A 27,363-nucleotide genomic window follows, 5' to 3' on the forward strand; every position below is an offset into this window, starting at 1 on the left:
TAGGAGGACAGGACAGCAGCTATACTGGAACACCGCCACCTACATGTTCCCCTCCAAGCCACACTTCATCCTGTTTTGGATCTACACTGCATTTCTTTACCATTGCTGAGTCAAATTTCTGGAATTTGCTTTCTAACAACACTGTTGGATACCAAGCAGTTCAAGAAGGTTACTTAAATACCATCTTCTCAAGCATTAGAAACTGACAATAGGTCTAGCTAGCGACGGCCACATATCATGAAAAAATAAAAAAGGGTAAAGGTAAAATTTTCGTCTTAATGACAATGGTCAAATAATCAATCGCTCTTCAGGAATTGATTAACTCTGAGGGTTAATTTATCTTAAACACACCATAAGTTACGAGACAGATATTACAACAATTGGCCAATTTCTGTGCCTGCAGCTTGCAAACCCAAACCAGATGAATGGTGAGGCAAGGTCACAGCATTGTTTATACAATGAAAATGGAGTTCTAAAAAATGAATTATCTTAAAGACAAGCTACACATACAACAAGAAAATCACTCCACAAAGTGAAGTCACTTGTAATATTAAAATAATGAAAACAATATATGCTTGAAGGCTAACTTATAAATTTCATCATCAATTGCAATATTTCCTCAGTAATAATGTACACTTTATTTTCAATATTTTCGCAGAAAACCTGCAATGAAGACTGCAATTTCAGAGAGCTTATAGAGGAAAACAATTATAATACATACGCTTCAGCAAAATGGACACATAATGGCCAACAAATGTTTGTTGCCTTGAACCAAAAAGGAGTAACCATTAGAGGAAAAAGGACAAAGAAAGAAAATAAATCATCTCATTTTCTTCCTATGGCAGTATCGTAATGAAGTACACACAATGAGAACAAAAATTCCATTAATTAAGGTGTTCCACCTCTGCACATTTATCACTGAAATCCTAACCACACAAGCTAAAATACTACTGACATCTGGAACAAGCTGGGCTTGCGCTTTGCTATAAAAACGTACTTATAATTTTGCACGACTGTATTCAATGCATCCCAATGTTACAACAGATGTAAAAGGTAAAAGTTTGTAAATTTATTCCTAAACTTATAACAAGAAACATTTGGATGAAAGTCATATGATTGATCATCATCAGCAAATGTGTAAAGAAGTGCAAGTAGCTTGTACATAGAACATTTCCTTAAATGATAGTTTTAAGGGATAATGGTACTTCATGCTTAAACAGTATTATATACATTTTCAAGATAATCATTGTAACATTAAGACATCTTACATTTGATCTGATACAATTTTTCCTTGAGAAAGCACTGTGGACTATTGGGGAATCAAATATCACATAATATATGAATCTAGTGATGAATGTGTAGCTTTTCATACAGCATTTAATTTTTGTAATTCAGTATTTTTAATGAGAAAAATGTAGTTACTGTAATATCTTTGATTTTCACAAGATGAAGAATGTTTAAAAATGTTGTGCACAATCACAAACTTTGCCACATTGTAAATGACTTGTGAAAATAATGATTCTACAGTATCAGCAGTGCTGCTCAGCTTAATAAAAATTAATGCTTTATATATGATTTCTTCAACATCATTCATTTCAAGTTGTGAAAAATATGGATCACACGTTAGCAATAGATTCTCTCTATGTAACATATGCAGAGTCACTGAATATTTGGAAAACAGAATATGTTTTTGATTTAAACTAATTGGCTCTGGGTTTAAAGTAGAAAGCAATCATTCTTTGTGGTATTCAAATGCGCATTCAAACCATTGTCCAACCTAATTTAGTCTCAAAAGATTGTTAAATTATAAGGTTCTTAAAAACATTTTGATCGGTTTTACAGCATTTCTAAAGGTAAGAGCAGAAGAATCCAATTCCCACTAGGCAATAATTCCCACTAAGATCTGCTGATAAAGGCCAGGATTTTAATCCTTGCAAACTGTTATAAACAAATAATCTGTTGCCAACCTATGTGTTTGTCAAATTGCCAATAAAAATAACACTTGTCCAGGAGGTTTAAATACTCTAATGCTCCTTTTGAAAGATGTGAATTATATAGCATATTTACACCATCAATACACACTGCTGAATGCTGGAATTTGGCAAATTTAACACTACATATAATGAAATATCTGTTTGTGCATATTTGCAGATGGTTTATATTTGCTGCTAATCTCAGTTGTATGCAAAGTATCAGTAAAGGTTTCAATGAAAGTCATGTTTCCCAGATCTAGCTTGACTGCAGTTAGGAAATTAACCGACTGAAACTAATGTAAAATAGGTTGAGTGGGTGCAGTTTCACAACTAAAACTGTCAAAACCAGAAAAAGAATGTCAGATGTGGTCAAGTTTGCTAGAATGCAATCTTGGGAAATAAAGGAATACAGTTGAAGAAACTGTGTTTAATAAAAGGTTACTTAGTGGGTAGAAACTTGACTTAGGCTGCGGAAGTAAAATGGTCAAAACTGGATCAACTATCCATTTTACAAAGCATTTGATACTTTATCTCATTACAGTAACTGAATCTAAACATCATTAGCTGCATGTAAAGTGGTATCCATCCAAGATGACCAGCTTTATGCTGCCGACCTGGTGAATTTCTAAAATTTTGTTTTTCAGGAGATTCAGTGAATCATGCATTTGTCAATTCACCCATTTGTGATTATGAAGGTCTTCCACTTCATCACAGCAATAGACCATATCAAAGTACTGCTCCTATCCCTCAATACTGAACACTTTTAATCTTCCTCATTATAGCTACATTCTGGTCTCTTGACTGATGCACCCCAGCTACATAACTAAAACAGAAAGTGCTCGAGAAACTCAGCAGGTCTAACAGCATCTGTAGAGAGAAAAAGACAGAGTTAATGTTTCAAGTCCAGTGACGCCACATCAGAACAGCCAAAGGGTCATTGGACTCAAAACATTAACTCTGTTTTTCTCACTACAGATGCTGCCAGGCCCACTGAGTTTCTCCAGCACTTTCTGTTCTTTTCAGATTTCCAGCATCTGCAGTTCTTTATTTTTATTTTATGGCTACATAACCACTTTTCTTTATCTCAGTACTTTCCAAACCATTTATAGCTCTTTAGTACAAATAACATCCCATTGTCCCTTTAATGCTGTGAATGTATGCCTCCTGCAAAAATCCATCCTTAACCCCTTGGTCCTCCTCTCCAAACAAAAATACACATTTAGTCACAGTCACAGAGAATGCTCTGTTTCAATTATCCTAATCTTTCTGTTTTTAGTTGGACTAATGTTAATTGACAGTGACTTGTTGTCATTAAGAAATATGCATTGCCTTACATTTGGCTTTATTGAAAATCCTTTTACTACAGAATAGTATATCTGCTTAGATTTATTCAGATCCTTGGCTCCCACTAATCTGAATTTCACTAATCATCTTACTAAATAACTTGGCAACATCAGTAAATTAATGTTTTAATTTTCCAATAAGTATGTGTTCTTCGTATTATTTATAATTACTATATAATTTGTAACATGCTCTGTCATTTTATCAAACAGCATTCAAATTGTTGTTCCATAGTACAGGACTTGAGTATTGCTGAAATATTTTAGTGTTTGCACGCATGCACTGCCTTTTCAATTCAACAAAAAAAAGGTGATACCACTGACTGGTTCACTCCTCAGGGCAATGCCCTGGCCAATAACAGTCTACCTCCATGGTTTAAAATGTAAACAGAGCCAGACTGTTAACTGTCAATCAGCATTAATGGGTTCATTCTCTATGGCAATGCCTCTATCAATTCAGAGTCCACTTGCCAACCAATCAGCACTCTCCTCTTATACAATATAAATGTTAGAAGTAAACTTCACCTGATGAAAGAGCAGCACTCTGAAAGCTTATGATTTCAAATAAACTTGTTGGACTACAACCTGGTGTTGTGTGACCTCTGACTTTGTCCACCCCAGTCCAATACTGGCATCTCCACAATATAAATGTTGGTATTCCTCTTGATTTTGTATTCTTGTTAAAAATTCTGATAAGTGCAAGGTGAAAACCTTCAATAAAACATCTATTTCCAGCAATACTCAAGCACAAAAATATCAAGTCGCCATGTTTAGAGACATCATTCATTATTTCATCTTAACAATAAAACACAGTTGAATGGATATGAGTTTATTTTACTTTCTTCCTTTAAGAACTCCAGACCAACCTAGAAAAGAAAGTGGTTACTGATTGTTGTGGTATTATTTAATCTGTATAAACTTCAACAACACATGCAACTTATTATGGATTAGGCCAGACCTCCTCAAAACATTTCAAGAAAGTAGCCCAGACTCTAACTTTGCTAGTTGTTCTAAGCAAGTGTAACACAGGTATTCCAGAGTGATGTAGTTGCTCAAACAAATTAGTTTCAAACAAAACAGAATTTATTTACAAGATTACTGAATGAAACACAAACAAAAGGTAACAGAATATGAAAGAACTTAATCTATCTGAAAACCCAACAGATTATCCCAATTTAATAATGCTGTTCCAAATACTTGCTATAATCCCCATAAAAACCCCTTGGCAAAAAAGATAAAATCAAACACAGGGTCTTACAGAAAAGAAAGAGAGAGATGGCAGAGAGATTCAGCATGGAATACCTTCTTCCATGTAGCTGTTTCTTGGACCTGCAGCCTCAAAACTGTGCTTGCTAAAACCAAACTAAATCAGAGAAAAGCTAAACTGGGAGAAGTGGCCACTCCACTTTCATTGGACAAGCATCTTTTTAAACTTGAAAGCATTCTTCCCGAGGCAGTATCTGTTAGCTATAATCAAAGTGGCCCTAAAACCCATCCAAGTCAGATCTTTCAGTATGATCTCACTGAAAAAAAAAGCCAAGAACAGCACAAGCTTGTTAAAGGAGCATCATCATCATAAAGTGTAAACATAACTGACTGAAGCAGCTAATGAAACTGCAGGTGCCAGATCACAGATTTATCACTCAATACGATTTCATTTTTTGTCATCCATCAATACCATTGCAAATACATTTAATCAACTGTGTGGTTAACCAAAAAATGAAGATATTGTCCATAAAGACTGGTGCTTACAGAGGGATAATTGAAATAGCAAAACATTCCAAGGCCTTTTCCAGCAGTGTTATGAAATAAAGTTTGACACAGAAACGAATAAGACTTTAGAACAGGTGACTAAGAGACTGATCAACAAGGTGGGACTGAAGGAATGTCTTAAAGGAGGAGACAGTATGAAGGTCAGAAAAGCTCAGGGAGAGAATTTCAGAGCTTAAGATCTAGGAAGTTGAAAGCACACTGCCAACAGTGGAACTATGAAAATCAGGGGCACACGAGACCAGAATTAGAAGAATATAGTAGTCTCAGAAGGTTGTAAATAAATAAATGAACTTGAATACTTTGGTCCTGTATTTTAAATAGCTTCCAGGATAATAATTTAAAACATCACTTGCCCGACTGCCATTTTAAAAGAAAACCAAAGAGCACAAGGATTTAAAAGAAATACTTCAGATCAATATAGAGCTTTCAAGGTAGTAATTATTTCATGTATCCAGTTAAGAGTCATTACAGATACTGCCTGACCTGCTGAGTATTACAGTATGTTTTATCTTCATTCAATAAAATAAAAGGAACTATTTTTAAAAATAATGCTTCACTAGAACCTTCAGAAGAAGGACTTCAATCAAAAACGTTGATTTTCCTGCTCCTCGGATGCTGTCTGACCTGCTGTGCTTTTCCAGTCTCACATTCATTAACTCTGGCTTCCAGCATCTGCAGTCCTTACTGTCTCCAAGTTTCTGCTATAGCTTCCTGGCTATCGTAAAATCAATTTTTTTTGTCTTCCTGGTACTAACACTGATGCCATTTCTATATAGATTTGATTACGTTTTGCTCGGTTTTAGACCACAATTGTAGTGAACGATAACATGAGAGATATTGAAGGAGAGAGGGTGGCAGCAAGTTGTGGGATGGTGCCTCTCAGCAATGTTATCTGCCCCACCTTTCATAATGCCAGGATCCTTGATCAGGCACACAGACCTTTGAACAAAGACTCACTTCCCATTCTGTACCTGCTGCCCTTTCCCACACCACCATCTGTATCTTATTGTCGATTGCCATTACTGCCAACTAACTGCAAATAACTGGCCATTAACCATGCACATAAAGGCCTTAATAGCCAATGGGCATGAATGCTCCTAAAATCAAACGTACCACGGTATGGGCACAAGATTCCATCTTTTACTGAAAGATTAGGCAAGCAAAATATAGATGGGAATCCTGAGGAATATAGATGGAATGTATTCATGCCCAAAACAGGACAATACAACTCAAAAACGTCAGTCTCAAATGTTTTAACTACTTGTAAAAGTTCTCAGCATCACAGTTACCAACCTCAGAAACAGCATGAGAAACAAGTTTTACTTCTATCCAATTATGCTCACAAAGAAAAGGTCAATGATTAATAACAGAGGCTGCCAAAGTCAGGAACTCTTGCTTCAATACTAAGCTTTAGAAACTCCTCATACCACCTGAAACTGCTGCCAAAAATACAGTTCATGAACTTTTACAATTGTGACTGATGGGTTCCTCCCAATTAAAATGCTTGCAGCTTAGAACAATGCTGTTCCAGTGAAAGAGATGCCTGTTACAGATAAATTAGACCAAATCACCATAATGTCACATTTCCTTGCGCTCGCTATGACCTTCTGTTTTATGCACCATCAGCATAGTGAGTCAAAGTACTATTGTTTCCTCCTCTGATTGAAAAATATCTCAAGAATTCCCCAATAAATACAATGCTACAGCCCTATCAATGATTATTGGTATGACCAAGGAATCCCCAACTGGAACAGATGCCAGGTTGCATGCAATCCATCCAAATCTTAGTCCCAGATGTTAAAATGCTCCAGCAGGATTAAAAACATGCACATGAACATCTGTTGTCTGGAACTACTTCAGAATTCATTAGGAAAATGATTGTAAGTAACTCTACATCAACTTTAGTCTATTAGGGGCAGATAGCATATTAAAAACATAAGAAAAAAAGGTAATAAACAGGAAAGAGCAGTAGACCATTTAGCCCTTGAATGTGACCAAGGCTGGTCATCGACCTTAATCCCATCGTTCTCCACTATTCCCATTGATTAAATCCATTGAATCCATTAGTATCCAAAAATACTTTGGTCTCAGTCTTGAATATAATGGGAAACTGTACATGCACAACCTTCTCATTCCAAAAAGTCATGACCCTCTAAGAGGAGGAATTTATTTTCACTTCAATTCTAAATAGCCAGCTCTTTATTCTAAGTTTATGACCCCTAGTTGTGGACTGCTGAAGGAAACATCCCAGTACTCACACTATCAAATATGTTATGAATTTATTGCTTTACTGAGATCACATCTCATTCTTTTAAATTCTAGGAAATTAAAAAAGCTAACCTTAGGATCATGCCCTCATTTCAAAAATCAGTCCCATTCACCCTCACTGTATTCCTTTTGAGGCAGGTATAGCATTCCTTAGCTCTGGAGACCAGAACTGTTCAGGGTACTCCAGGTTTGTTCTCACCAAGACAAGAGATAACATTTGATCCTTTTGTAATAAATCTGCTTTCTTAAGTGCTTGCTCTATGTACATCTTAACTTTCTGCAATTCATGTGCAAGATATTGAGGTAGGTCTTTCTCAATATTAACATTCACATTAGTTCCCCATTTTAAAAAAAGTATTCTGCTTTGTGTATTTCCTTTCAAAATGGATAAAGCTCACAGTATCCCAGATTATATTCCATCTGCTATGTTTTTACCCACTCATTTAACTTTTCTATATTCCTTTGAAATCTCTTCATATCCTCATTGCTTATTTATCTATCTAGCTTTGCAATTCAGATACCTTGTAATTGATCTCATCACCTAAGTAATTGTTACAGATTGTAAACAGCTGCATTCCAAGCAGAGATCAATGTGGTACCCAATAGTTACAGCCTGCCAACCCAAAAATTGTTTATTTTTTCTGTTTTCTGATCATTAACTAATTCTTGGCCCAGACTAATATATGACCCTCAATCACATGAGCCCTAATCTAGTGCAATAAGCATGTCACAAAGTTATGTACAAGGTTTTTATGTCCATCTGAAAATAAAACAGGATTCAAATAAACTCAATTCATGTAGAATGGTGGTGAACAGGCCATTATTTTGTTACAATGGAGGTTGCATCCAGGACTGAGACAATGAAGTGAGTAGTTATGTTTCTATGGCAGGAGTAATGGCTGTAGATATGGCCTCCTGCCGATTCCCACAAGACCAGACGCACCAAAAATATCTGGAAAATCTGCAAACATATTCATACTAAGAATAAAGTAAACATGCCGATTGGTCCAGGAGGGTAACAAAAGGATGGTTTTGTTGAGCAGAGTATAACTTGAAGGACAGGAATGTATCTTTACAGTAGGAGTTGAGACTGGAGGAATTAGGATTGGAATGAGGTATAGGTGGCTCACTTTTATATTTTTGTATTTAAATTCATTTTATTTCAACAACATCTTTTTGGTGTTAAGGTACTTTGCAGGACTTCTCCCTTCCTCTTTTTGAGTTTCTTAACTCTTTACAAAAGTGTTATGGCTATACCTTGGAATCTGAAGGTAGATCAAATCCACTATAGCATGTGCTATATATTGATTTTGTAGTTATTGTAATGAGGTCAGCTGGGTGGACCTCATAGAATATGAATTCTCTGATTGGAATTGTTAGGTCCAATCAGGGAGCCCTTGCTGACAGATAAGAATCTAAGTGTCAGACATCCTGTTCCTCAGAGCTGGCTTTGAGGAAGCTGGATCAGTCTCAAGGACTTTCCACTTGTAAATAAAGGGAAACCAGTCTCTGTTATTTCAGTGGCAACAAGAGAAAAGCACACTCTGGAAGAAATTAGCTCGCAACAGTGGACTTTGAGTGGGGGCAAGCATTTCTGGCATTATTTGGGATGCTTGTCTCGTTCGATCCTGCCATCATAGAATGGGCCCAGTATGTAGAAAGAATGCATTATTTTTCCAGGTTACTGACATTTGGGGAGATGAAAAGCAATGGGTAATTCTCTTGAAAGCATGTGGAGCTGCAGCTTTTTCAGTTATTAGGAGCCTGAACTTCCCTGAGGTGCCAGATACTAAAACATTACAAAAGTTGATGGATTACAACCCCAAGCCGTCTCTAAATCTTAAACATTATTGGTTTTACTCGGCATTTGAGAACCAAACAAATCCGTATCAGGGCTTTTAACTAGGTTGAGTTGTTGACAGAGGCATATGACTTTGGTTTAACCCTTAATGAGATGCTGAGAGACCGTTTGGAATGTGGGATTAATGCTGTAACCATGCAAAAGCACCTACTAGCTGAAGCCCAACTGGACTTCAACAGGCACTACAATTGGCTCTCTGATTGGAAAATATGGTAAGTGGAGCACATGTGTTGCAGGGTATTGGGGGGCATCACTTGAGGGAATGTAATTTCAAAGCCACACTCAGGACATAACCTGAAGGACTCTAGGTCAGGCCACAGAAAAACTCCAAAACATAGTCAAGCCTTGGCCAAATGGTTAAGATTTTCTTCAGGATCTGGACTGGCAAGTCATTGTAATTGCTATTGGTACACAGATCCCTGAGACAGCAAAACAATTCTACTAGACCTAAAATGAATAAGAGAACTTATAGGCTGATATCCAGCAGTGTGCACACCCTGGAATGTCCACATCTGGCTTGGAATACTATATTGCTTAGCAACATTCACATCAGAACCAATTAAAATTAAAGTCTGGTTAAATGGTCACCTGGTTCTAAAGGAGGTCAATATGACACGGCCGTTTCAGTGATCAGAGAACCAATATTTAACAAAATTTGCCCTGCAATCGAACTCTTACATTTGCAAAAGACCTCAGCTAAACTGAGAACCTTCACTGGAAAACCTTTACTGATTAAGGGTACAACTTTAGTTCTAGCGTCTTATAAGAAGCAGCTGGTTCAGTTACCAATGATTTTAGTCAAAGGCCCGGCCCAGGTTTGGTTGGGCAAAATTGGTTGAGAAAGATTCAGCTAGATTGGCTCCACATTTTTCGATTAGAAAATGGCTGCCTGTGTGAAGTCTTAGTTAAATACCCGAAAGTTTTTAGGAAGGTTTAGTGACTATCAAAGGAGCCAAGGCCACCTTGCATATTGGCCAGGAAGCAATTTCACGATTCTGCTGGACCGTCTAGTGCCACCTGCCTTACGGGCAAAAGTAGAGGCAGAAATTAGGTGGTTGGAAAGCGAATGAATCATCAAGCCAGTCCAGTTTGCGAAATGATCAGCATCGGCCGTATCAATTGTGAAGCCCAATGGATGGTTCGCCTTTGTGGGGATTTTAAACAAACAGTAATCTGCTTTTCACAGCTGTATAAATACACAATCCCTCACATAGAGGATTTATGTGCAAAGCTGGCAGGGGAACGGTCCTTCACAAAGCTGGAGATGAGCCACACATAGTTGCAATTGCAGTTAGATGAGAATTCCCAGAAGTATTCTACAATTAATATCCATAAGAGTTTGCACCAATATACAAGAATGCCAGGCATCCAATGGTCTGACAGAAAGAGTGGTCTAAACTTTGAAGGCAGGTTTAAAAAAAATACCTACAGTTTTACTGGATACCATACTGTCCCAGTTCCTATTTGGTTATAGGACCACCCTCTCATTCAACCATAGGAATAGCTCCAAAATAGTTGCTGATGAGAAGACTCTCCACCAAATTACACCTAATCTTCTCAGACCGGTGGGGAAGAGGGTGAAATGGCATCAGGAACACCAATGCTGGACACAAGGCTCTGCTAAGGGAGATAGACAGTTTATTTCAGGTGTCAAAGTTTGGTTTAGAAACCATTGGAATGGCCCGTGAGTAAGAGGCATGGTCGATGCAAAGTCAGGTCTAGTGACATGGGTGCAATGGTCTTGAATAAGCTCATAGACCATATGAAACCTGCAAGCTCACCAACAGAGTGGGAGTAAAACATGCCTGCCTTCTTGGGATAGTCAGGAAGGCTGTCAGATCTCTTTATGTTCTCCCTCTCCATCAAGCGTTGAAGATGCCTTGGAATCTGAGACAGACATGGCTGATGATGCCACCTCGATGTCTTTACCAACTGAAGAATGAATGAATAACTTCCGAGACATTCCAGGTGCAAGACCATATCAGAAGCAGAGTTGGAGGAACCTGACCTGGTGCTAAAATGGCCAGGAGGAGCTACAGAAAAAGAACCTACCTATGTCCTTGGACCCATAGGGGGAGGGATGCAGTCATAATACCAAGGTAAGCCAGGTGGACCTCATAGAATGAGTTCGCTGATTAGGGCTGTTAAACTGGTTTAACTGGGGAGCCCTGGCTGACAGATATAAACACGAACATGAGACATCCTGGGACTCTGAGGAAGCTGGATTAGTGTCAAGGACTTCCCATGTGTAAATGAAGCATGATTTGGATGGGATACTGGCCTCTGTGACATTATTTCACTTTTTGGGTACCTTTGCATAGGGACGGAACTACACTGTGTCATGTTTAACTTAACTGTAACTTTGTATCAGTGGATACATTTTGTTTGAATTAAAATGTCATCTATTTAATGTTTTCACAAGTTCTATCGAGGCTATGGCTATTATACAAAATTCCTGATGAAGGGCTTTTGCCCGAAACATCGATTTTCCTGCTCCTCAGATGCTGCCTGACCTGCTATGCTTTTCCAGCACCACATTCTCGACTGTTAATCTCCAGCATCCGCAGTCCTCACTTTCACTACTATACTAAAGTTTAGTAAGTTTTAAAAAACATATTTCAAATAATTTGATTACTTCCTCAACAGGTAATAGGTAAGTTTTTAGTACAAATTAAACAACTGCACTTTTTATAAACAAATTTGCCAACCCAAGTTTGCAGCATTAAGAATCTAGGCGACAAATCTGATTTCAGTCTACCTGAGTCAGCTATATCTGAAGAAACTAAGCAAAGCACCTGAACCAAATTTCACCTCTACAGTGCAAAAAAAGGAATTAATTCAAAAAAAGAAGTACCATACTGTAAAGTATGTGATTTATGTAATTTTCAATGTCATTTACTTTTGAATTTGGATTTTTAAAATTTGATTCTATGGAATATGGGTTTAATGTGTGTCTAAAGGGTTTAATGATTAAATCAAAAGTACTTGTTTTAGCTATGGTGATGTCTTTTAAATGAAACGGTTAGAGTGAGACAGTTTTGGAGGCTAATGGCAATTTGTTTACATTGCGAGAGTTATCAGCAAACAAAGTAAACAGTGTAATCCATGAAGCTTTCAGATGGAAGATTCCAGATTTTGTTTTGGAGTTAAGTTCGATTCATAGTTCAGAAAACTGACATTCAGTTCCACTTTTGGGTAATTCTACAATGGTTGTGGCTTTGGATGTGAAGAGCAGTCTCTCCTGTGAAAGGGAGAAATAGTTTAAAATCGTTAAAAATAGAATACCTTAGTGTAAGTTTAGTAAAAGTTCCAGATTGAGTGTTTGGTTAAGACTGTGAAGTTATCTGAAGCTGAGAAAGTTTAAGCTCAATAATGTGACAAATCAAAGAGGCTATCAGATTGTCACAACCGGAATTGAAGCTACAGCTAAGTCAAATCCTATTTAGGATAGAGAAGGACATTCTCTCTGGCGTTTGAGTACTGCAAATTTGGATACTGTTGGGATAATGAAATTGTATTTTTACTGTGTATTTTGAAGTTTTTAAATGTATGTCATATGTAAATACTTTAGTTTACTCTATTTTATCTAAACTTCTTTTGCATAAGTCCAGTGGAGTGCCACAAGGATCAGTGCTGGGTCCATTGCTTTTCATCATTTATACAAATGGTTTGGAGGTGAACATTGGAGGTCTAATTAATAAGTTTGCAGATGACACCAAAATTGGAGATATAGTGGACAGCGAATGAGCTTACTTCAGAGTACAATGGGATCTTGATCAGATGGGCCAATGGGCTGAGGAGTGGCAGTTGGAGTTTAATTTAGATAAATGTGAGGTGCTGCATTTTTGAAAATCAGAGAATAATTTACACACTTAATGGTAAGGTCCTGGTGAGTATTGCTGAACAAAGGGACCTTGGAGTGCAGGTTCATAGTTCCTTGAAAATGGAATTGCAAGTAGATAGGATAGCGAAGAAGCATTTGGTATGCTTTCCTTTATTGGTCAAAGTATTGAGTATAGGTGTTAGGAGGTCATGTTGCAGCTGTACAGGACAATGGTTAGGCCACTTTTGGAATATTGCATGCAATTCTAGTCTTCTTGCTATTGGAAAGATGTTGTGAAACTTGAAAGGGTTCAGAAATGATTTACATGAATTTTGCCAAGGTTGGAGGAGTTGTGCTACAGGGCAAGGCTGAGTAGGCTGGGGCTGTTTTCCCTGCAGCATCGGAGGCTGAGGGGTTTACAAAATCATGAGGTCATGGATAGGATAAATAGACAAAAGTATTTTCCCTGGGGTGGGGGAGTTCAGAACTAGAGGGCACAGGTTTAGGGTGACAGGGGAAAGATTTAAAAGGGACCTAAGGGACAATGTTTTCACGCAGAGGATGGTGGGTGTATGGAATGAGCTGCCAGAGGAAGTGGTGGAGGCTGGTACAATTACAACATTTAAAAGGCATATAGATGGGCATATGAATAGGAAGGGTTTGGAGGGGTATGGGGTGAATGCTGGCAAATGAGACTAGATTAGGTTAAGATATCTGGTCGGCATAGACGAGTTGGATCGAAGGGTCTGTTTCCATGCTGTACATCTCGATGACTCTATAAACATCTCTTTTACTGTAAAAACCATTGCGTGCTCATGAAGAGATGTTTGTTCAAGGTTAGCCTTATCTTCTGCTTTATCATACCTTTATCGGCAACTGGAGTATCTTCTGAGAAAAAGGACAGTTTTTTTTTAAGTGCAACAACTTCCATCTTACCTTCAAATGACATCAAAGTTAGCTAGAAATTTTGAGGCATCCACTAGCAAGCATTCAGACTAGTTAAATTTAAAGTTAAAATGGACATCTTGTGGCTTGAATAAAAACAGAAAATAGTGAAAAAAAATTAACAGCTTAGGTAACATCTGTGTTGACAGAGAAACAAAGTTAACATTTCAAGTCTATAATTTTTCATCTGAACGGGTTATCAGTTACAAAACTAGCTTTTGAGCATGTGGGATAAGGACAAAAGGTTGGTCTGTGACTGAGTGAAAGACAGAAGAGATTGCATTACAGAAAAGTTAATCCTCTAGGGCCAAAGGAAACGGATATGGTACAAGAAACAAAAGAAAGAAACAAAAGATATGTCCAGCACAGGTGTGCTGCTGACTGAAAGAAAAATCTGAATGATACAAGGCAAGAACAGGAACCAAAATGGGGGCAAACTTTACAGTCTGAAACTGTTGAACTAAATGCTCAGTTCAGAAGGCTATAAAATGACTAATTGAAAGATAAGGTGGTAGTCCCCTGAGGTTCACAATAAACTTCACGGAATAGAAGAGCAGGTTGAGGACGGAAATGTTGGTGTGAGATCAAGGTGGAGAATTAAAATGACGATTGGAAGTTCAGGATCATGTTTGTAGATAGAATGGAGGTATTTCACCAAGTGCTAATCCAATCTGAGATCACTTCAGATTCCAAGGTCTTTTTAATGTTTGCTGGGAAGGGAGAACCCCAAACAGTCAGAAAGGCTGTCAAGGAGCTAGACACGTACTGCTCCCACACGGTTTGCAAGTTTGCAGCTTTCATATGGTCCATGTGCTTGTTCAGGTCTGTTGCACCTACCTGAACTTTATATGTTACTGGACCTAGCCTTGCATCGACCATGCCTTTTACCCATTCCCAAGGGTTCCTACTTCAAATTTCATCCTCTGAAGTAAACTGTCTCCCTTGCTCAGCAGAGTCTTGTGTTCAGCACTAGTGTTCCTGATGCCATTTCACCCTCTCCCCACAGGTCTGGGAAGATCAGATTCAACACTGCATTTTCCTATTTGCAACTGTGCTGGAGTGATCCCTTTAGTTGCATAAGGGGTGGTCTACAATCAAGTAGGAACCAGGACAATTTGTTATCTAGTGCACCTGCAGGCTGTTCTCTTCAGCCTGCCTTCAAAGTTTGGACTGCCATTTTTTTGCCAGACCATTGAACGATGAACGGTCTGAAGCTGTCCTTATACTGGATTAGTGGTGCTGGAATGCTGCCTGAACTGCTGTGCTCTTCCAGCACCACTAATCCAGTATTTGGTTTTCAGCATCTGCAGTCATTGTTTTTAGCTGTCCTTATATATCGAATGCCATTCGACTTTAAGAAATACTCAAATTCCCTGCTGGTAAACGATGGCCCACTATCTGTGGCATACACATCTGGAAGTCCATGTATTGTCCATGTACGCAGTTTTTCTATCATCATCTCAGTGCTTAATGAATAAATTCTGTGCACTTCCAGCCATTTTAACTGGCTGTCCACAATGACTATAAACATTGAGTCCATAGAAGGTCTTGCATAGTCAACATGTAACCAAGTCCATGGTTTACCCGGCCATTCCCATGAATGTAGGGGAGCTGCTGACAGTAATTTATGTCCTTGTTGACAGTCTGGGCACTGCCCCACCAATGCGACTCTGTTGGCATCCAATCCTGGATACCAGATATCACTTCTCCTAACATTGTCATTTTGGAAACCCTTGGTGGAGTTCAGCCAGTATCTGGCAGTGACATTTGCTTGGGACAAACACTCTTCCTCCCCATAATAACATGTTATCCTCTACTGTGATCTAGTCTCTCTGGATCCAAAAAGGTTTCAATTCTGGTTGTGTCAGCCCTTTGGTTTCCCCCCATCACCACTAGCTGGACTGGATCTTTTTGTGTCTAAAGTCTAATGTAGCCAGCTGTGGCTAGAAGTGTGTCCAGAAAATTTAAAACCATTAAGAACTCTTCCAATGGTGGCACACCAGTGGTACATTCACCAGTGGGGGCATTTTCTACTTGGCTCCTCAGATGAATTTCGAATTTCTAATTATACACACTTAGTATTAGAGCCCAGCGCTGAATTTGGCCTGAGGCTATGGGTGGTATTGCCTTGTCCTCTTTAAGCAGACCCAGTAGGGGTTTGTGGTTTGTTAATATTACAAATACATATCCATAAAGTTTCTTGACTCCAAGTGTGACCACCAAACCTTCCTACTCTATTTGGCCATATTTATACTCCACATTAGTCAAAGATCTTGATGTATACGCTTTGGGAATTCCCCTCCACTGGGCCACCTATTAGCTAATACTACCCTGATGCCTTTCGGCGAGGCATCACATGTCAAAACCAGATCTCGCTTGGGATCATAGTATGCCAACATCTGAGAGGATGATAGCTGTTTCTTCACATCTCAGAAAGCTGCAGCCTGGCTATGTGACCATTTCCAAGTTTGATCTTTTGTTTTTCAAAAGAGTTGATGCAAAAGTGCCAGGATGGAGGCTAGGTTATGTATGAACTTTATGTAATAATTCACCAACGCAAGAAAAGACCTAAACTCTGATATAGGTGTGGGAGCTGGGGCACCTATGATCACCCTTGCTTTATCTTCCAATGGGTGTAACCTGGACTTGTTGATTCTGCAGTCCAAGTAGGTCACATGGGGTGCTTGGAACATGCATTTTTCCCTTCTGAGGCAGATGCCCAGCAGGGAGAAATGTCTAAGAACTATACTACTTATTGGTCTTCCCTGTTATTAGCACATCATCTAGATAAATGGTGACTTGGGTTAACCTTGTAAAATGTTCTCCATAATCTGCTAAAAAATTGCACAGCTGACGATATCCTGAATGCCACTGTTGTATATTGGTACAAACCTTTATTGGTGGTAATTGTAGCATACTTATGGGAATGCCGACAGCAAATCTCTAAAACAAAGCCAAGCCTCTGTCAAACAGTTAAAGTTTTCTTCAGGATCCGGGTCGGCAAGCCATTGTAGTTGCTGCCAGTATATGGACTTGAGACAGCAAAATAAATTCCACTTGACCCAAATTGAGTCAGACAGCTCATAGGCCAGTATGCAGGACGGTGCACAAACTGGAAAGTTCACCTACATCTGATTTCAAATACTATATTGCTTAGCAACATCTAAATCAGAACCAATCAAAATACCTAACCACGATTGCAAATATACATGGCTCATGTCCAACTTTGTGAAGGACAGCTCCCCCAAACCCCACCAGCTTTGCATATAAATCCTCTCCAAGGGATTGGGTATTTATCCAGCTGTGAAAAGAAGTTTAGTGTTTGCTTGTTTAAAATCCCCACAAAGGTGAAACAACCCATTCGGCTTTATAATTAGACTGATTAGTACTGCCCATTCTGCAAACTGAATTAATTTGATGATTCCTTCACTTTCCAGCCTTCTGCTTTCTGCCTCTATTTTTCCCCTATATCAAACTGAGTCAAATGGTACTGTATGGGTCTTGCGGAATTGTGGAATTTCTTCCTGGTCAACATGCAATGTGGTCTTGGCTCCTTTGATAGTTCCTAGACTTTCCTGAAAAACTTCTGTGTATTTAATTAGGACTTCACTCAGGCACCCATTTTCTAGTTGAAAACTGTTGATCTAATCTAGTTGGATCTTTCTCAACCAATTTTGCCTCATTGAGCTTGTGTCCAATCCACTTACAGCAATCAGTGGTAACTGAATCAGCTGCTTTCATAAGCGACCAGATCCGAAATTGTACCATCAATCTAGAAAGGTTCTCCAGTCTAGTCTAGACGAGGTCTTACGTAAATGTAAGAGTTGGAGTCCACAGCAAATTTTGTTAAAGACTGGTTCTGCAATCATTGAAACGGCCGTGCTGTATCGACCTCCTTTTGAACCGGGTGACCATAAAACCAGATTTGTTTTTGATTGGTTCTGATTTGGATGTTGCTAAACAATATAGTATTCCAATTCAGATGTAGGTGGACTTTCCAGGGTGTGCACTCTCCTGGATACTGATTGATGAGTTCTCCTACTCAACTTGGGGTTAGTGGAACTCTTTAGCTGTCTTGAGTTCACATACTGGCAACAGCTACAATGGCTTGCCAGCCCGGATCCTGAAGAAAGTTTTAACTGTTTGACTGAGGCTTGGCTTTGTTTGTGGTTTTGGTGTGGGCTGACCTAGAATCCCTCTATTCAGGATGTATCCTGAGTGAAGCAATACAATTGTCTTTTCTCAATTGGTGTTTCCCATTTTCAGTCATACTGGTGCAGATGTCCACTTGCATCGGAATACCTTGCAATTCTTATGCTTCATTTGCCAGATTTTCCAATGATAAAGCAAGCTGGAGTGCCTGTATGAAGTAGTGCTGGGCTTCACCTTTTAGGCACTTTTGCATGGTTACATCATTAATCCCACATTCCAAACAGTCTCTCAGCATCTCATTAAGGGTTAAACCAAAGTCACATACCTCTGTTAACGACTTAACCAAGTCAAATATCCCAATACGGATTCTTCTGGTTCTCGAATTGCCAAGTAAAATTGATAGCGTTTCAGAATTAGAGGAGACTTGGGATTGTAATATGCCTTGACTAAATCCATTAATTCTTAAAAGGTTTTAGTATCTGGTGTCTCAGGGAAGTTTAGGCTCCTAATAACTGAGAAAGCTGTAGTTCCACAAGCTGTCATGGGAATTACTTGTTGCTTTTCATCTGCACCAACATTTTTGCCCGGAAAAATTAATGCGTTCTTTCCATATATTGGACCCAGTCTTCGATGGTAGGGTTAAAGGAGTCAGGCTTCCCAAATAACAGCATGATGCTAGAAATGCTTACCCTAACTCAAAAATGACTGTTGCATGCAAATTCCTTCAGCAGTATGCTTTTCTCTCATCGTCACTGAAATAATTCGACAGAGGTTAGTATCGCATCACCAAGTCACCCTTTATTTATACATGGAGAATCCTTGACACTGTTCTTACTCCCTCAGAGCCAGCTCTTAGTGTTAATAGGATGTCTGACACTTATGTTCTTATCTGTCAGCCAGGGCTCCCTGATTGGACCTACAGTCCCAATCAAGGAACTCACATTCTGTGAGGTCCAACTGGCTGACCTCGTTACAATCACTACAGTCTCAAGTCCAGTGACCATTCTTCAGAAGTTCTTTGTTTTCTCTGATTGACATCACCAGACTTAGTGTCGCTTAATGCAGTCTTCAGCATAACCCTTTCAGAACCGTTACCTCATACAACAGGTACAATTAATTCAAGCTGGCAGTTTTATTTCTTGGTATTGTTTGTACACCTTGAGGACAATATTCTCCTGGAAATAAGACTCTTTTGTCAGAGATTATGGCATTCAGTTCAGACAATGTTTATACTGGGGGGGATTTCAACTTAGCTTGGATAAAAGGGAATGATGGCAATCCTCCAGGAATGGAATGTACATGATCAGAAACACTGATGGATATATTATGATCTCACCTGATGTTATTACCAGGTATTATTTCAAGTCCTATCCCAGACAGGAACTTAGCTGGATAGATACTTTGTTTTGATTTTGACAAAGTGTTCCCTCACTGGAACAGAAGCATCCAATGCTGCACATTTTTTGCTTTAACAATAAAATGGAAGTTTATTTTAAAAAATTAAAATAGAATAATATGAAACACTACACAAATTTAAAGGTTTTTGAACACACAATCTATGGAAGCTATGGAAATCACTGTCACAGAAGGCTTTAGAGGCCAGGTCATTGAGTGTATTTAAGACTGAGATAGATAAGTGAAAGTGGGGACTGCAGATGCTGGAGATCAGAGCTTAAAAATGTGTTGCTGGAAAAGCGCAGCAGGTCAGGCAGCATCAAAGGAGCAGGAGAATCGACGTTTCGGGCATAAGCCCTTCTTCAGCACACATTTTTAAGCTGAGATAGATAGGTTCTTGATTGTCAAGAGAATCAAGGGTTATGGGGAAAAAGTGGAAGAATGAGATTGAGAAATCTATCAGCCATGATTGAATGGCAGAGCAGACTTGATGGGTTGAATGGTCTAATTTCTGCTCCTATATCTTATGGTCTTAAAACACCCCTTTATAAACTGAAAAGAAACAAGAACGGCATTTACTCCCACTAACATACTTGTATCCAACAACTTAATAGGTTTCAGTCACTTATGACTTCAACTTTTAGAGTGAAACTGCAGATACCTCCAGGAAGGATCTGTAATACACCTCCTTAAATGTACTCATTCTAAATAACTTCATCAGGGTATTACTCCAACACTTTCTGAGCCTCTCTTCACTTTAAGATAACCTAGTTCACTATGTACCCTTTCATTCTCAGGAACATCTTTCTACACAGCTATGATATTCTAAGGACTCCACAGGACTTCCCCAAGAAGAGAAACTAAAAATCCCTCTCTTTTAGCTACATTGTTTCCCTTTAGCTTAAAAAAGAACAAACTCCAGATTTCTCTAACAAACCCTATAGCTGCATTATTTAACATGCTGACTGGCAAATAAATGCTGTCAGTCTAAATAAACACAAGTCCATTAGTATTATCCAAAACCCATTCACTCTAAAGCCAGGCCTCAAAACTGGTTTTAAAAGAGATCATCATGGCTACAGAAATAGTTACAATTAATAATTTCAGACACACAGAGGGCTCACAGGTTACTAACTCAAAAACTAGAAATCAAAACTGACAACAAGTAATATTGAAAATTATATATAAAAATTCCACAGTTTACATTACAACAAGCAAATTAGCTTTTAACACATCATGGTGGGGAAATGATAAGGGATTCTCATATTTTTGACCTAGCGTTGACCATTGACCCTACAGCTGTTTCACAACCCCAAACAGATTAACCAATGGGTGGCTGTGATTAAAAAAATGATTTTGCCTTTGCTTGGCTTTCAAGATTATTAACATACTAAGGTGATTTTTTTTGTGGAGTCAGATTCAGCAGATTTTCAAAAATGGTGGGGGTACCTGGATCCAGAGGTCTGGCCCACATTTCTTACAGATCCCATTTCTGCCAGCAGGGGAGCATTGTGATTCATAGAACATGGAACTCCAAATTCAGTAGTGCCAAGTGATTCAGTGCTGACTTCAACCAGAGCTCATTTTGGTTGTTGTCGGGATAATACACAGTGTGGGAATCATGAATTCTTGGAGTTTAAATACTCCTGAAGGATGTATAAGGTCTGTTTCACTGTCAAAGATCTGAAGTTATTGAAAACTCTAACCCTTTAAAATAAAAAGAAAGAGGCTAAAGGTGTCAGTGAGAGTTAACAAACTCTGCTATATTGACAGACCAGGTGCTGTAGCATCTGTTATTTTAAGTTGCAATGGTTGTTTCTTTACTTACCTTTGGTCAATATACATAAAAAATTACAATCATCTAAGCAGGGAGTTCTAAGCTCAATGTGTAATTGCCAAGTTAAAGATCCAATTAAAGGACTAATTGTATTTGATATGGGATATGCACAGAAGATTGTTTGTTCTTATAAGAAATTGTGCAATTAGGAGTTAGACAAAGGGTTAAATGAGCTTTCCTGAATGGCAGCGTTGATTTTTAATGATCAAACTTGCAAAATTACAGCTCTATTAGACTTTTAGAACTTTATTTTGTTTCATCTCCACATGGCTATTGGCATATATAGATTAGAGTGGTGCTGGAGAGGGACAGCAAGTTGGGCAGCATCCAAGGAGCAGGAAAATCGACATTTTGGGCAAAAGCCCTTCACCAGGAATGAAGGTGTATGTATGGTTAATATTGAGCGAGTTGGCATTGGGGACACAGGGCTACATGGAGTGCATGAATTGGTTGGTGTTAAAAAGCCATGGGGTTGAGTGGAAGATAATGGATGTGATAAGTGAGGGCTAGAGTATGTAGAATCTTATAGCTCTATCTAATAAGCTCACATTTGTAGTCAGCTCCATTATGGTCATCAAAGCACTGGCTCTAACTTGCTCCAGCACCGTCATAATGAAGACTGCACCTGTTCAGATGGATTAATACACACCTCTGGATCGGGTGGGACTTGAACCTAGGCCTCCTGGTTCAGAGATAGGGACATAACCACTGTACTGCAAGGAAGCTTGTTGGTCTGTTTTCTCTTTCTTTATCCAGAAGTTACTTCGGATTCAAAGCGATCAATTATGTTAAGGGACTCTCTATCAGAGGTACAGACAGACGTTTCTGTGGCCTACAGCAAAAAAATCAGAATGGTGTGTTGACTCCCTGGTGCCAGGATCAAGGACATCTCAGAAAGGGTGCAGAATGTTCTCAAAGGGGAGAGGGACCAGCAGCAAGTTATTGTACATATTGGAACCAATGACATAGGAAGGGAAAACGATGAGATTCTAAAAGGAGAATATAGAAAATTAGGCAGGAATTTAAAAAGGTCCTCGAGGGTAGTAATATCTAGATTATTCCCGGTGCTACAAGCTAGTGAATGGAGGAATAGGAAGATAGAGCAGATGAATGTGTGCCTGTGGAGCTGGTGTATGGGAGAAGGATTCACAATTTTGGATCATTGGAATCTCTTGAGTGACCTGTACAAGAAGGTCAGATTGCACCTGAATTGGAAGGGGCCTAATATGCTAGCAGGGAGATTTCCTAGAGTGGAGAATCTAAACTAGTAAAGTGAAGTGGGGGGGGGGGGGAACCCAGGGAAATAGCTAGGAAAGAAATCAATCTGAGACTGGTACGTTTGAGAAAAGACGAGGGTCAGACAGTCGGGGCAGGCAGGGACAAAGCAGAGAACAATGCAGGACTGATATATCAAACTGTATTTACTTTGTGAGAACCTTTTTCCGCGTATGGAGTCAGCTGTTACTAGGGGACACAGCTTTAAATTAAGGGGTGGTAGGTATAGGACAGATGTTAGGGGTAGATTTTTTACTCAGCGGGTTGTGAGTTCATGGAATGCCCTGCCAGTAGCAGTGGTGGACTCTCCCTCTTTATGGTCATTTAAGCGGGCATTGGACAAGCATATGGAGGTTATTGGGCTAGTGTAGGTTAGGTAGGCTTCGGTCAGCACATCATCGAGGGCCGAAGGGCCTGTACTGTGCTGTATTTTTCTATGTTCTATGTTCTATGTTCAATGCAAGAGGCCTAACAGGGAAGGCAGATGAACTCAGGGCATGGTTAGAAACATAGGACTGGGATATCACAACAATTACAGAAACATGGCTCAGGGATGGACAGGACTAGCAGCTTAATGTTCCAGAATACAAATGCTACAGGAAAGATAGAAGGGGAGACAAAAGAGGAGGGGGAGTGGTATTTTTATAAGGGATAGCATTACAGCTGTATTGAGGGAGGATATTTCTGGAAATACATCCAGGGAAATTATTTGGGTGGAACTGAGAAATAAGAAAGGGATGACCACCTTATTGGGATTGTATTATAGACCCTGAACAATCAGCAGGAAATTGAAACACAAATTTGTGAAGAGATTTCAGTTATCTATAAGAATAATAGGATGGTTATGGTAGGGGATTTCCAAACATAGACTGGGACTGCCATAGTGATAAGGGCTTAGATGGAGAGGACTTTGTTAATTGTGTACAAGAACATTTTCTGATTCAGTATGTGGATGTACCTACTAGAGAAGGTGCAAAACTTGACCTACTCTTGGGAAATAAGGCAGGGCAGGTGCCTGAGGTGTCACTGAGGGAGCACTTTGGGGACAGTGACTATAATTCTATTCGTTTTAAAATAGTGATGGAAAAGGATAGACCAGATCCAGAAGTTGAAGTTCTAATTTAGAGGAAGGCTAATTTTGATAGTATTAGACAAGAACTTTCAAAAGCTGATTGGGGGCAGATGTTCGCAGGTGTGCGATGGCTGGAAAATGGGAAGTCTTCCAAAATGAGATAACGAGAGTCCAGAGACAGTATATTCCTGTTAGGGTTAAAGGAAAGGCTGGGTAGGTGTAGGGAATGCTGGATGACTGAAGAAATTGAGGGTTTGGTTAAGCAAAAGAAGGAAGCATATGTCAGGTATAGACAGGATAGATCGAGTGAATCCTTAGAAGAGTATAAAGGCAGGAGGAGTATACTTATAAGGGAAATCAGGAGGGTAAAAAGGGGTCATTAAATAGCTTTGGCAAATTGGATGAAGGAGAATCCAAAAGGATCTTACAATTACATTAAGGACAAAAGGGTAACTAGGGAGGGAATAGAGCCCCTCAAAGATCAGCAAGACATCCTTTGTGTGGAACCGCAGGAGATGGGGGAGATACTAAACGAGTATTTTGCATCAGTGTTTACTGTGGAGAAGGACATGGAAGATATAGAATGTAGGAAAATAGATGATGAGATCTTGAAAAATGTCCATATTACACGGGAGGAAGTGCTGGATGTCTTGAAACGCATAAAGGTGGAGAAATCCCCAGGACCTGATCAGATATACCTTAGAACTCTATGTGAGGCTAGGGAAGTGATTGCTGGGGCCCTTGCTGAGATAGTTGTATCATCGATAGTCACAGGTGAGGTGCCAGAAGACTGGAGGTTGGTAAATGTGGTACCACTACTTAAGAAAGGTGGTAAGAACAAGGCAGGGAACTATAGACCGGTGAGCCTGACATGGGTAGTGGGCAAATTGTTGGAGGGAATCCTGAGGAACAGGAGTTACACGTATTTGGAAAGGCAAGGACTGATTAGGGATAGTCAACATTACTTCATGCATGAGAAATCATGTCTCACAAACCTGAATGAGTTTTCTGAAGAAGTAACAAAGAGGATTGATGAGGGCAGAGCAGTAGATGTGATCTATATGGAGTTCAGGAAGGCAATTGACACGGTTCCCTATGGGAGACTGGTGAGCAAGGTTAGATCTCATGGAATATAGGAAGAACTAACCATTTGGATACAGAACTGGCTCGAAAGTAAAAGACAGAGGGTGGTGGAGGAGGGTTGTTTTTCAGACTGGAGGTCTGTGACTAGTAGAGTGCCACAATGATCAGTGCTGGGTCCACTACTTTTCGTCATGTATATGAATGATTTTGAGGTGAACATTGGAGGTATAGTCAGTAAGTTTGCAAATGACACCAAAATTGGAGGTGTAGTGGACAGCGAAGAAAGTTACCTGAGATTACAACAGGATATTGATCAGATGGGCCAATGGACTGAGAACTGGCAGATGGAGTTTAATTTAGGTAAATTCGAGATGCTGCATTTTGGGAAAGCAAATCTTAGCCGGACTTATACACTTAATGGCAAGGTCCTAGGGAATGTTGCTTAACAAAGAGATCTTGGAGTGCAGGTTCATAGCTCCTTGAAAGTGGAGTCACAGGTAGATAGGAGAGTGAAGAAGGTGTTTGGTATGCTTTCCTTTATTGGTCAGAGTATTGAGTACAGGAGTTGCGGGGTCAGGTTGTGGCTGTGCAGGACATTGGTTAGGCCACTTTCATAATATTGCAAGTAATTCTCGTTGCCTACCTATCGAAAGGATGGTGTGAAACTTGAAAGCGTTCAGAAAAGATTTACATGGATGTTGCCAGAGTTGGAAGATTTGAGCTATAGGGAGAGAATGATTGGTTGAGGCTGTTTCCACTGGAATGTCGGAGGCTGCGGGGTGACCTTATAGAGGTTTATAAAATTATGAGGGACATGGATAGGATACATAGACAGGGTCAGGCAGTTCAGAACTAGAGGGCAAAGATTTAGGGTGACGGGGAAAGATGTAAAAGGAGCAACCTTTTCACCCAGAAGGTGGTGCGTGTATGGAATGAGTTGCCAGAGGAAGTGGTGGAGGCTGGTACAATTGCAACATTTAAAAGGCATCTGGATGGTTATATGAAAAGGAAAGGTTTGGAGGGAAATGGGCCGGGTGCTGGTAGGTGGGACTAGATTAGGTTGGGATATCTGGTCAGCCTGGACGAGTTGGACCAAAGGGTCTGCTTCCATGCTATATATCTCTATGACTCTAAGTGCTAACACACTGAGCAATCCTCCCACCACCAAAATTACCTTGACTCTCACTTTTGTTCTTTTTTCATTTTTAAATACTAACCACCACCAAAAAAAATCACATATGAGGCCAATTAAATGTTTATATGTAAAGCCTGTTCAGAGGTGACCTTGTTTATTTTTTTTAAACTACTAACTACCTTCAGTAAAATACCCTTGTAGCCAATTAGATATTTACAAACAAAGCTTATTGAGGGCATTGCAGAACTTGCCGCACCCCAAGCTAAACTACTCCAGTACAGTTACAAGTGGCATCTACCAGACAATGTGAAATGTTGCCCAGGTATGTACTGTTCATAAAAAAAGGACAAATCCCACTCAGCCAATTACCAACCCATCAGTCTCCACTCGATGTCCGGGAATGTGATGGAAGGTGTCATCAATAATGCTATCAAGCAGCACCTTATCAGCGATGCCTAGTTGGGCTCCGCCAGGACCACTTAGCTTCTGAGTTCATTATAGCCATGGTTCAAACATGGACGAAAGAGGTGAATTCCAGAGGTGAGATAAGGGTGACAGCCTTTGACATCAAGGCTGCATGCAACTGAGCGTGACATCAAGGAGTCCTAGCCAAACTGGAATCAATGAAAATTAAGGGGCAAATTCACTGCTGGTAGGAGTCATGCTTGGCACAATGAAAGATAGTTATGGTTGTTGGAGGTCAGTCAACTCAGCTCCAGGCATCTCTGCAGGAGTTCCTCAGGGTAGCGTTCTAGGCCCATCCATCTTCAGCTGCTTCATCAATGACTTTCCCTCTATTATAAGGTCAGAAGTGGGGCTGCTTGCCGATGAGTGCACAATGGTCAGCACCATATGTGATGCCTCAGATACTGAAGCAGTCCATGTCCAAATGCAACTAGATCTGGACATTATCCAGGCTTGGGCTGACAACTGGCAAGTAACATTCACACCATACAAATGCTAGGCTATGACCATCACAAATAAGAAATAATCTAACCACCACTCCTTGACATTCAATGGTGACACCATCACTGAATCCCCCACATCAACATCCTGGGGGTTAATATTGACCCAAAACTCAATTGGACTCGCCACATAAGCACAGTAGCTACAACAACACGCCAGAGGTTAAGAATACTGTGATGAGTAATTCACCTTGCTCCACAAAGCCCGTCCAGCATCTGCAAGGCACTAGTAAGGAGTGTTTTGGAATACTCCCTACTTGCCTGGATGGGTGCAGCTCCACCAACACTTAAGACGCTTACCACAATCCAGGACAAAGCAACCCGCTTGATTGGCACTACATCCACAAGCATCAACTCTCTCCATCACCAACAATCAGTATGTACTATCAACAACATGCATTACAGAAATTCACTAAAGATCCTTAGGTGGCGTTGTTCAAACCCACGACCACTTCCACCTAGAAGG

The 27,363-nt window shown here is 39.6% G+C and overlaps 2 protein-coding genes across 7 annotated transcripts in view; one reads left to right on the top strand and one right to left on the bottom strand.

The window, feature by feature from the left end:
• The window catches only part of fgf7 (fibroblast growth factor 7), a 111,998-nt gene extending 107,915 nt beyond the window's left edge, over positions 1 to 4,083 (top strand). For all 3 annotated transcript variants that reach the window (XM_072565052.1, XM_072565053.1, XM_072565051.1), the window contains one exon: positions 659 to 4,083. In XM_072565052.1, coding sequence (XP_072421153.1) covers positions 659 to 853 — 195 coding nt within the window. In that variant the 3' untranslated portion in view covers positions 854 to 4,083. The remainder of the gene's footprint in view (positions 1 to 658) is intronic.
• Positions 1 to 27,363, bottom strand: part of LOC140468927 (protein FAM227B-like) — a 308,644-nt gene that overhangs the window by 173,895 nt on the left and 107,386 nt on the right. The gene's annotated exons all lie outside the window — the stretch shown is intronic.

This window comes from Chiloscyllium punctatum, chromosome 48, assembly GCF_047496795.1.
Source record: "Chiloscyllium punctatum isolate Juve2018m chromosome 48, sChiPun1.3, whole genome shotgun sequence".
NCBI lineage: Eukaryota > Metazoa > Chordata > Chondrichthyes > Orectolobiformes > Hemiscylliidae > Chiloscyllium > Chiloscyllium punctatum.